Source organism: Syngnathus floridae, chromosome 12 (assembly GCF_059516105.1).
Source record: "Syngnathus floridae isolate MCC-2025c chromosome 12, RoL_Sflo_1.0, whole genome shotgun sequence".
Lineage (NCBI taxonomy): Eukaryota > Metazoa > Chordata > Actinopteri > Syngnathiformes > Syngnathidae > Syngnathus > Syngnathus floridae.
The window spans coordinates 2,014,454-2,024,400 of NC_142424.1; the positions used below are offsets into that span (position 1 = coordinate 2,014,454).

General features: G+C 45.2%; 1 protein-coding gene across 4 annotated transcripts in view; it reads left to right on the top strand.

The window, feature by feature from the left end:
• Positions 1-12: 12 nt before the first annotated feature.
• The window catches only part of cwc27 (CWC27 spliceosome associated cyclophilin), a 35,953-nt gene continuing 26,018 nt past the window's right edge, over positions 13-9,947 (top strand). For 3 of the 4 annotated variants that reach the window (XR_015861520.1, XR_015861521.1, XM_088391020.1), the window contains exons 1-13: positions 13-247; positions 339-435; positions 524-636; positions 727-870; positions 945-1,043; positions 1,120-1,223; positions 1,310-1,379; positions 1,446-1,525; positions 1,598-1,628; positions 1,691-1,812; positions 5,574-5,674; positions 7,375-7,484; positions 7,557-7,666. Coding sequence is in view for 2 of the 4 variants with exons in the window: in XM_088391020.1 (XP_088247146.1) it covers positions 206-247; positions 339-435; positions 524-636; positions 727-870; positions 945-1,043; positions 1,120-1,223; positions 1,310-1,379; positions 1,446-1,525; positions 1,598-1,628; positions 1,691-1,812; positions 5,574-5,674; positions 7,375-7,484; positions 7,557-7,666 (1,223 nt within the window). In the remaining 2 variants the exon portion in view is untranslated. Of the gene's footprint in view, positions 248-338; positions 436-523; positions 637-726; positions 871-944; positions 1,044-1,119; positions 1,224-1,309; positions 1,380-1,445; positions 1,526-1,597; positions 1,629-1,690; positions 1,813-5,573; positions 5,675-7,374; positions 7,485-7,556; positions 7,667-9,321; positions 9,685-9,947 lie in introns of those variants that run through there. The other variant, XM_088391019.1, reaches the window with a different exon arrangement.

Consider the following 9,947-nt stretch of genomic DNA (forward strand, 5'->3'; position numbering starts at 1 on the left):
GTGTAAATGCTGGATAAATAAAGTAGCAATAACTATAGTAATAATACTAACACCCCTACTAAGACAACGACGTAAACAACGCGATCACACCAGGCAGAGTAGCGGCGTTAATTAACCTCTGTTTAATACAGTAGCGTAAAAATTTGTACAATAAAGACTTAAAATTCAGCTTTAAAAGTACTCTAAAACAACACTTGTCGTAAAAATGAGCAATATATACATTCAAGAACCACCCACGAACGGAAAGGTGAGCTAACTCCAACCTGTCGCATTTAACTTCAACTATGGCCTTTTCAAGTAAAATATGTTTAACCAGTCCACTTAATTTTTCGTTGAAGGTCTTGTTAAAGACTTCCGCGGGTGATATCGACATCGAGCTGTGGTCCAAAGAAGCTCCTAAAGCCTGTAGGAACTTTGTCCAGTTGTGTATGGAAGGTAAATAGTCACTCAATACCTGTCTGAAATCATAACATTGACACAGTTGCTTAAATAATGACTTTTTACTCTCAAATGTGGCCCAAAGGTTATTACGACGGGACAATATTCCACAGGGTGGTACCTGAATTCATTATTCAGGGTGGAGATCCAACAGGGACGGGGACAGGAGGAGAATCCATCTATGGGGAAACGTTTAAGGTTGGAATGCGTCCATGAAGTCACCTATTAGTTACAAACATTGTTCTTGGTCTATATTAGAAATGTAACGTTTGTCTCTACGGCCCTCAGGATGAGTTTCACACCAGACTGCGCTTCAATCGAAGAGGTTTGGTTGCCATGGCCAACGCCGGGACGCACGACAACGGGAGCCAGTTCTTCTTCACGTTGGCACGTGCTGATGAGCTCAACAACAAACACACCATTTTTGCCAAAGTGAGTTTGAAAGGGACCTGTTCCTATTTGTGTATCCCTGACGTCTGACACAAATAAAAAAATGTTGCTTTCAGGTGACTGGAGACACGGTCTATAACATGCTAAGGTTAGCGGACGTGGCATGCGATAACAACGAGAGACCTTTGAATCCCCACAAAATAAGAACTGCTGAGGTAAGGATATTCAGCACCCTCAAATTGTGAGTGGTGGAAAATTGATTTATGGTTATTATTATTGTTTTATAACTAGGTGCTGCACTGTCCTTTTGATGACATTGAGCCACGTGAAACAAAAAAATCAAAGAAGGAAAAAGAAAAAGAGGAAGGAAAGAAATCTCAGTCAAAAGCCACAAAGTAAGTCATCTTTAATACCAGTTCACAACGGGTGGGTTCTGTTCATTTGCCTTGGTACCACTGCATATATTTTTCCATCACTAAAGGAACTTCAGTCTGCTGTCATTCGGCGAGGAGGCCGAAGAAGACGAGGAGGTGGTCAATCAAGTCAGCCAGGTAGAGATGGCTGTTTTAAAGCATTATGTTTGTCCCCATCGATTCCTGACATTGTCGTCTCCCCAGAGCATGAAAGGAAAGAGCAAAAGCAGCCATGACCTTCTGAAGGATGACCCCAGACTGAGCTCTGTTCCAGCTGTCGATAAGTAATATAATCAATTAGGACCTGACCGATAATAAGAAGACTTCTGACGTGTTTTTATTTTTCTCTTTCCAAGAAAAGAGAAGACATCTGGAGATGAAGCAGAGGTAAGCCCGTTTAAAGTAAAAAAAGAAGCTCATCAAATACCAATCCAAACATGTTCCCACAGGAGGACGATGAGCGTGAGAAAATGAGCGAGCTGGTCAGAGCCAAACTTACAAAAGAAAAAAGCGCGGGAAAAGCCGGCGAGTCCCAAGATGAATACGAGCGGGGGAAGAAAAGCAGCCGCAGGTACGTAAGTCGACAAGAGAATGAAACATTGCGAATTAAAACACAAAAAAATCTCAAGCAAACCATATCAAAAAGAGGCTTTGTACTGTAAGGTAAGTCCCAGCTGGGGGCGCTGTTGAGCTTCACTTTCCAGAGTGCCTGATAAATTTGATCATGCCAAAGCTTTTGCTTACTTTGCAGAGTCTAAAATATTTTAGGTTTGATGTTCCAAAATATTTGTTGTTAATTAGCTTTAATGTGGAAATAAGCTCTCCCTTATGACAAAACATTTTGTTTTATACCAAATGGAAAATATTTTTGGAACATTACTCGGCCGCGCCGTTAATTACGACATCGCTGTCACGTAATTACAAAACTCGGATAAAAGTCGGTTGTTGGACTTTCCGCAGTAAATATTCAGCAAATAATATTAACATTCATTTTTAAGAAAGTGTATTATAGTCACAGTGCAATTGATGACGCCCTCGATTTTGGGCAAGGGGAGCCATTTTGACGGCGTAAAAACCATCCGATGGGTACGAGAAAAACACAGCGTCCGTGACGCTTGTCAACAGGTAGCCCTCGACATCACGCATAATCAAACCCGGCCCTCTCATTAGCGCTAATGGGATAAACCGCGCTGGCATGTGTGTGCGCACGCTTGACCGCCAGCCAGGTCCAGTGTAGTTTATTAAACACAAGCACAGATTGTTTTGCTACAAGAACTGTAACCCAACACAGTGGTTTGTCTTGGCAGGGCATCACAGAGCAGGCTGCAAGGTACACTGTTAGTCCTGCACAAAGGGGGCATTGTTTTAGGGAGGGGGGGTGCTCTATCACCCCCACCATTGATGCCCTCGGTCATCTACTGGAGACGCATTTCTCTAAAATTTGATTAAATATTAAGATTTTGAAATCAATATTTACTCTTCCAAGTAATGGGTCCCCGGACTCAAAACGTTTTCATCCGTCATATGACTTTGTTGTATTACATCATCGACAACATACCGCAGAGTCGCTGACGGCACGCCCCGGATCATCTGCATCCAAAGTGGGTCATCAGACATCACGCGCGGTCCAGCCAGGACCGCTGCGCCTTCGCCGGCTCCATTGGACCCGAGCCGACGCGCTCTCGCTCGCTGAGGCCTTGCAGAGATTCGCGAGTTATGCGGCCTGGTTTTTTCGTGCGTGTGTGCGTGCGTGCGTGTGTGTGTGGAAAACCACTTGAGATAATCCAGCGCTTGGCTGCGGGATTGTGTACGTTTGGGAGCTGCCAGGTTTACAGAACTCTGGCCCAGTGCAGCACATCTGCTCCGCATGGGGCGCTCGCTCCCTGGCCGGCTGCTTGGAAAGGTTTCCAGACAGACATGCACGTCAAGGGATTTAAAAAAAATAAAAATACAGCCGAACGAATACCTTGAAGCTTGTACAGCTTTGGGGACCTGCTCGTAATAGGTGAAAGTCTGCAATATGGTGAAGCCATGTAAGAAACAATTTTTGCTTTATCAATGCAAACTGGACTTTTTAAAGCCACACCATATTTCACTTTAGGAAGAACGTTTTCTAGGCTGTAAATAAAAACCACACTATAGCTTACTGTATACATTTGGCGCATTTTGCTGACTCTTTACTGTCTGGCATCATGGCGGTGGCCAGATAGAGAGAGAGGGAGTCGGGGGCTGCGGTGGGACAGGGGCAAGGGGGGGGTGTTCCTTGCGAGGCAGACGGCGTTGTAAAACAGCGAACCGCGGCGGGCTGCGCGTCGGTCTGGATGGCTGTGCCGAGTCATGCAAATTCCTGCGTGGAAGTTTGGATTCCTGAGTTCTGCTTGGCCAGGGCCCAAGCCGTGAAGTGCCTCCCGAGGCGAGTTCACGCGGCCCGTTGGTCCGCATTGCTCGCTCGGTCATTACAGGAGACTGCCGCCGCCATCCTTGCGGTCTCCTCGCTGCGCACGGCCACATAGCGAGGTGTTAAGTTTGACTTGTTTTAATATGCCCTTAACTCATTTCAACAGTGGCTTTATTTGAACAGTTGGCCTTCATTTCTCACTAGAAGGCTGTAAAACGGGAATTCGGAGAAGTCCAAAAACGACGAGTGCGCCCACACCGACATTCTGGAAAACGGTCGAGTTTTTTTTCAGTCGTCGCGCGGCACCTTTAAGTTTTGTCAAATTCTCGTGTCGACCTCAGACCTCTGCTCTGGAGGTTCTGAATCACTGGAGAGTTGTTGGGACTCGGCTGGTGGACTGTCTGTCATATTGTATTTTACAAAATCATTACAAACATTTTCAATAACTTAATGACTGCGTAGAAATACTCGGTGCCCTGAGGGGTGTCCAAACAGATGTTGTCGGTTTCTGGCCTCCTTCCCTTTAACGGTGCCGGCGTCATGGAGCCAATTGTTTGTCCGTCGCCACGGAGACGTAGCTTGTTTTGCCGGGAGTGGCGTGTCGAGGCAGGATGCAGCCCGCGTTAAAAACCAGCCACCAGTCGCAGATGCCGAGGCCGCAACGTTGCCATTAAATGCAGAAAACTAAAATCCTGTATATTTTTTTTTTTAGAAAATTCTAAAGACAAAAGATAGATTGTCATAACCCTTTAACCAATGGAAATTTGAACACAAACGGTGCAGCAACACTTAAAGACATACAAATATAACGAGTTTCGTGGATATCATCCGTAAAAAATGACTAATATGAGGGCTGGAAAAGGGCTGGGAAGGATTAATGGCATTTCCTTTTATGTCAAAAAAGATTTGAGATTTAAGTGTTTTGAGTTGGGACTAAGTTCAACTTGTAAGTCGAAGCCTCGCAGCGCACCGTGTGGATAAAGTACACGCGGGTTAAACATTTAATAGAAGAGAAAGAAGAAAAAAAAGGGATGTCCAGGATGAAAAGGCAGACATCAGAAACAAAGGCGGTCATTGTTTAGTCTGGAGATGCTTTGCATGTTTCTGCTCCGGGCGCCCAGACGCTGCAGCTTACCTGAGCTTTGATAGAGAGCAAGGCAGCAACACAATAAGTGTCAGACTCACCAAAACATCGGCGCTCGCCAGAAGAACATCTGCAAACCTGCGTCATGCGAGGAGGCGCAGGTCGACCTGACCGGCACTTCTCGCCCCGCAGGAGCCCCGCTTTTCGGGCCGGCCGCCAACTGGCTCGGCTCAGCGGGTCAAAGAGGCTTCGTGGCTCTCCCCCCGGCCCGCTCGTGTTATCCACTTTGCTCGAAAAATTTATGTAACAACTGCGTGTTTGAAGAGAGGGAGTATAAACAACATTTATTGGCACTCGTACTGAGGTGTCGGGAGTTTAAAGGCGCAGTCGTATTCCAAACGGTCCTCTTCTGACCGTTTAGGGCTTTTCCCCTCAATACCGCAAACCGCATAATAGCGAGGAGGAGATGTTACTCATAAATGGGAGACACATACGTAGCTCCATAAATAACGTGAATAATGATGATATAGAGTGGAAGGTCGCGACGCTGGTCAGCCTCAAATTCGTCGGGATTTAGAGTCAATTTTTCCCATAGGAACTAAAAATACATATTAGCTCTTTGCGGAGGATAAAGAATACATGCGGGTGAGTATTGTTATATCATCCGTCAACATGTTGCTGACTAAACAGACTAAAACAGATGCTATTCATTAGCCTGTGTTTAGCATTGTTAGCTGAAAAGACAACTATTTTAAATACACATTGTGCAATTTAGTGCGTCACCACCAGTAAACCGTAAGCATTTTCGACCGCTTGTCCATCATTGAAAAACTATTTTCTCCACCCCCAGCGAAGAGTTGCGCAAGGAAGTTCGTCAGTTGAAGAAGGATATCAGGGCATTGAAGCAAAAAGACGACGGCCCCAAGCCCGCCATGGATGAAGTCGAGGAGGGTATGTGAGCCCTATTAATTCACTTTTATTGCTTTTTAAATAAAATGTTAATATAGTGTCCAACTTACTGCAATGAGACACACTTTAATGGTGTTTTAAATCCGCCACCAGCAAATTCGGAGAGCCGGGTGGTCCACGCCGCATTAAAAAAAAAAAAACTTACAACTCTTTGTATTTAGAGACAATTTATATTCAATGTGTCCTTCTGAAAGTAACACAAAAATTAATTCCACCATGGCGGGAGTGATGTAAATGTTGGCGCGATCCTTTGACCTCCTTGTCGCTCATTCCGCTCAGGAGGCAAGCACTTAACGTTGGCACTAAAATGTTTGCGAGCTGCAATAAATGATTCCCGTATTGTTCTCCAATAAGTCATTGACAAATCATCAGGTCTTTAACGTGTCAAACAAAACAAAAGAAGTTACAAAATTTCCCCCCGTGCTCCAAACCCCAAATATTTGACTGAAGCAGCAAAAGCAAGCCAACAAGAACTCGCAACCAAAGGAATGTTTTATATCTTGGCACTCGGTTAATGTTGTAAAGCTCCAGATGGGACGGACACAACCACCTCCTGTGGGCTGAAATAAAAATGTACAATGGAGGTAGGAGAAATCAGTTCATCCGTTAGAAAATGACCAATGACGACGGTCGCTTCGGAGCCCAACTGTCATGGTATTATTTTTGATAGATGATCAAAAATAAAGCTGCGTCGGAGATCGTCATTCTGCAAAAATCCGCTGATTGTTGCATAGGTGAGCACGTTTTATCCTATAAAAGATTGTAGTTGCTACAACACGGAGCATCTCCCAGGTGACAAGAGAGGAAAGGTATGTGGTTAGGAAGGCCGTCACATATGTGACAACAGTTGGCGAGTGCCACACGCACACACAAACACACACCCACACACCTCGGGGCGTCGTCAGTCAGCATCCATGTTGTCAAGGGAGGAGGCGGGCAGGATGAGTGATGGAAGGTGATCACTTGTCACTTGTATAAATCACTCCCTTCTTGATTTCACGGCCTGGAAAACGGCTGAGTTTGCGTTTTTTTTTTTTTTAAATCAGTTTTTTCTCACAAAAGTTTTTGAAAATAAGTCCAAAAACTTGTCGCTTTTTTAAAAAAAAATTTTAATCATTACCTGTGAGGGAAATTGATGTCATGCCACAAGAATGATCCACGATCGCCCCAAAAAATGTCCTATTTAACAATGATTTATTCGTAAGCCGAGCCGCAAAGCGCAATGGTCGCCCTTGAGCACAAACGTCACATTGAATCGAGCGACTCATTGGCCTCACTGCGGTTTGTGTTAGTTCATTTGTTTGTTAGCGCAGCAAAACACCAGCATGGCCACAGACGTCTGTCATGCGCCCGCAACAAACATCACATCACGCTGCATGCGCAGCCAGCCAGACCGTCTGCTGCTCGCTGACCTCACGTCGGGTGTTTCACACGCGGTGGAAAAATTATTCTCAGCTGCGCTCTCGGTACACAACGCTTTCTTGTTGCGTCACGTTGGACTTACCGACGGGTACACGACTCCCAGGGCAGTCAGGAAACTTGATTAAAAGCCACAATTCCGCCAAGTCGCTGTTGTTCGGATCTATAAAAGCTAATTAGCATTTGTTGCGTCATTTGCATACATTTGTTGATGAAAAGTTGTTTTGAAGATTGATTCGGTAACACTTTGCCTCTTTGTCCAGAAAACAAACAGCCGACCAGCGAGGCTGTGGCCGAGTACCTGGAGGAAAGGAAGAAGTACGAGGAGCGGAGGAAAGAAAAACGCAGGAAAGGCTCGGGGAGAGAGCAACAGGTAAACGATATCGATGTTCATGCCGGACAGGTGTGATGTCTGACCGGCGGCGTTTGTTTGTTTGCTCTACAGACAATGGAGCTCCTCAACCGTTTCAAGGACAAGCTATCGACGGCCATAAGCGAAGCCCCGGAGGAAGAGGAGGATGAGGAAGAGCTAGCCGAGGATGACGACAAAGGATGGTGAGTAACCACATTTAAAAATAGATATTTATGGTTTATAGAAAATCATCCAAGCCCCTCCAGCTTTGTTACACACTTTTAACACTTCTAAATAATTTATAAAATTGATAAATAGAATAGACAATCTCAAGAGAATTACAGTCACCTTCAAAAAGCACCAAATCTTTCACTTTGAGATCTTTGACACGAAAGTGTTAAAGGTTCCGAAAATGAACTGTCTATTTCCAATATTGTTCATATTTTTCACATATGGCTACAATTGTGTGCACCACATTGTGTGTTATTCTTCATTATTAACCAATTTCAAATGTTTACAATAGCTCTGTTGCAATATGTCAGTCAACCTAAGACTGAAAGTATTGAATGAAAATATGTTTTGTTAAAAATGTATCATTTTGGTGTTGGAGAAATTGATCAGCTACAAAGGTAAGTCCGCGTAAGTACTTTTTTTTTAGACAAATTAAAAATGGATCACTGTAACGTTTCGGAAACTGGTCATCCCATAGATTCATTTCCACATATTAAACTGCCTAGTCAGCTCATTTTTCGCATCACTAGTAGCTCTAGGAGTTCTTCAGAGTTTTGCTTAAATCCCACAGTCTGACTCTAAAGATCAAGTTTTTGATTCTTCAATTTGGGGAAGCGGACACGGCGTGTTGGTTCCGTGCACCTGCTACGTTCCACTGCGCCTTTTTCCGCCCAAACCAAAAAGCCGCGGCATCGCGTCTGTCCTTCCCCTCTCTTGAATGCGTGCCAAAGTTCAGGGGGGTACGTACAGTATGTGCACGCGTCAGCCCGCTGCCGCCAGGAAATGGCTCCTGACGCTGTGTTCTGCTCTCATATTCTGTTTTTCAACGTAGATCTTAAAAGCAAGTCCAGTTTGAAATGAATACCATGTGTGTGAATGAGAGATTTAGAATAACACAATCTGTTGTTGCCATTAGTCTCCTGGAGTGTGTTTGAGGGTTCTTGTGGGGGGGGGCTAATGAATTTGAGAGAAGCTTTTGTCGGTAGACACCTCGCCGCGCTGCGCCGCGTCGCTCCCGCCAGGTATGGCAAGAACCGTGCAAGCCGGGGGGGGCTGTTAGCGTAGCGTTCCTGGAAAAACAGCAGTGGGAAGGGAAGTGTGTGCCACTGCAGGAGCAGCACAACTCAGAATGTGGGTTACAACAGGTCAGACATTGGAAGTCAAGTCTGGGACAGAGGAGGTAAACTATTCCATCTGTGTCGGCGCGGACCCCCACCCGCTCGTCCTACCTCGAATTTTACTCCGCCCCCCCCCTTGACTGAGTGAGCAAGGCCAGAAAAATAAACAGCGGAGGCTTCTGTAGCTTTGCATCACCGCCTCCGTCTCGCCGTAGCCCCTTTCCACGCAAATGGCCTCCTTTGAAAACGGACCCAGGGTTATTCCTCGCCGCCCAATTTGGAACTCAACCATAGTTGGTTAGTCGGGGTTAAGCTTTGAATTAAAACTATGGCCGCCACTAATGATTTCTCATTGATTCTTCACATTCATTAACATTGTATGTACGATCAATTGAATCTTTGCCTACCGTATAATGGCTAAATTAGCAACGAGCTATCCCCCAACGCGACGATTGATGTAAAGAAGTCAATGACGACCCTGACGGCCCTCCCATCTTCATCGCGTCCAGGCTTGGCCATGTGCTGCACTTTGATGAGCAGTCCAGGAAGGTCAAAGACGCAACCATGCAGGACGAGGACACCTTTGAAATCTACGACCCGCGGAACCCCGTCAACAAGCGGCGACGGGAGGAGAGCAAAAAGATCATGAAGGAGAAGAAAGCTAAGCGTTGAATTCGCGCAATGTCCTGGTGAGTGGACTTTGGCTTCAAAATGTCCGAGACCTATTTAGACTCGGTGAAGCAATTCCCCAACATCTGGATTCGGATTGCGTCGTGACCACGATGGGACACTTTTGGACTGCAACTTACGAGTCATTTGTGATGTTTTTTTGTGACCGAACGGGGTGATAATAAAGTGTTACGGAACTGGAACATCTCGTGATTGATTTCTGACTCATGATCCGTTTATGTTGTTTTCTTTTGGTACAATGAACTATATCATCTGAAATGAATCGTGCTTCAAAACAAATGTTGAACAAGTCGTCATATTGCAGCAGATAAAGACTCAGAGCTCCAAGACGTTAAAGTAAATTCTTTGGTGGTTTTAGGCACGTGTGACCAGAAGCTCCCTTTGGCAAGCACTCAATTTTATTTTGAGGAGGGGGGGGTCAACCACACTTCTGGGATTATGCTTA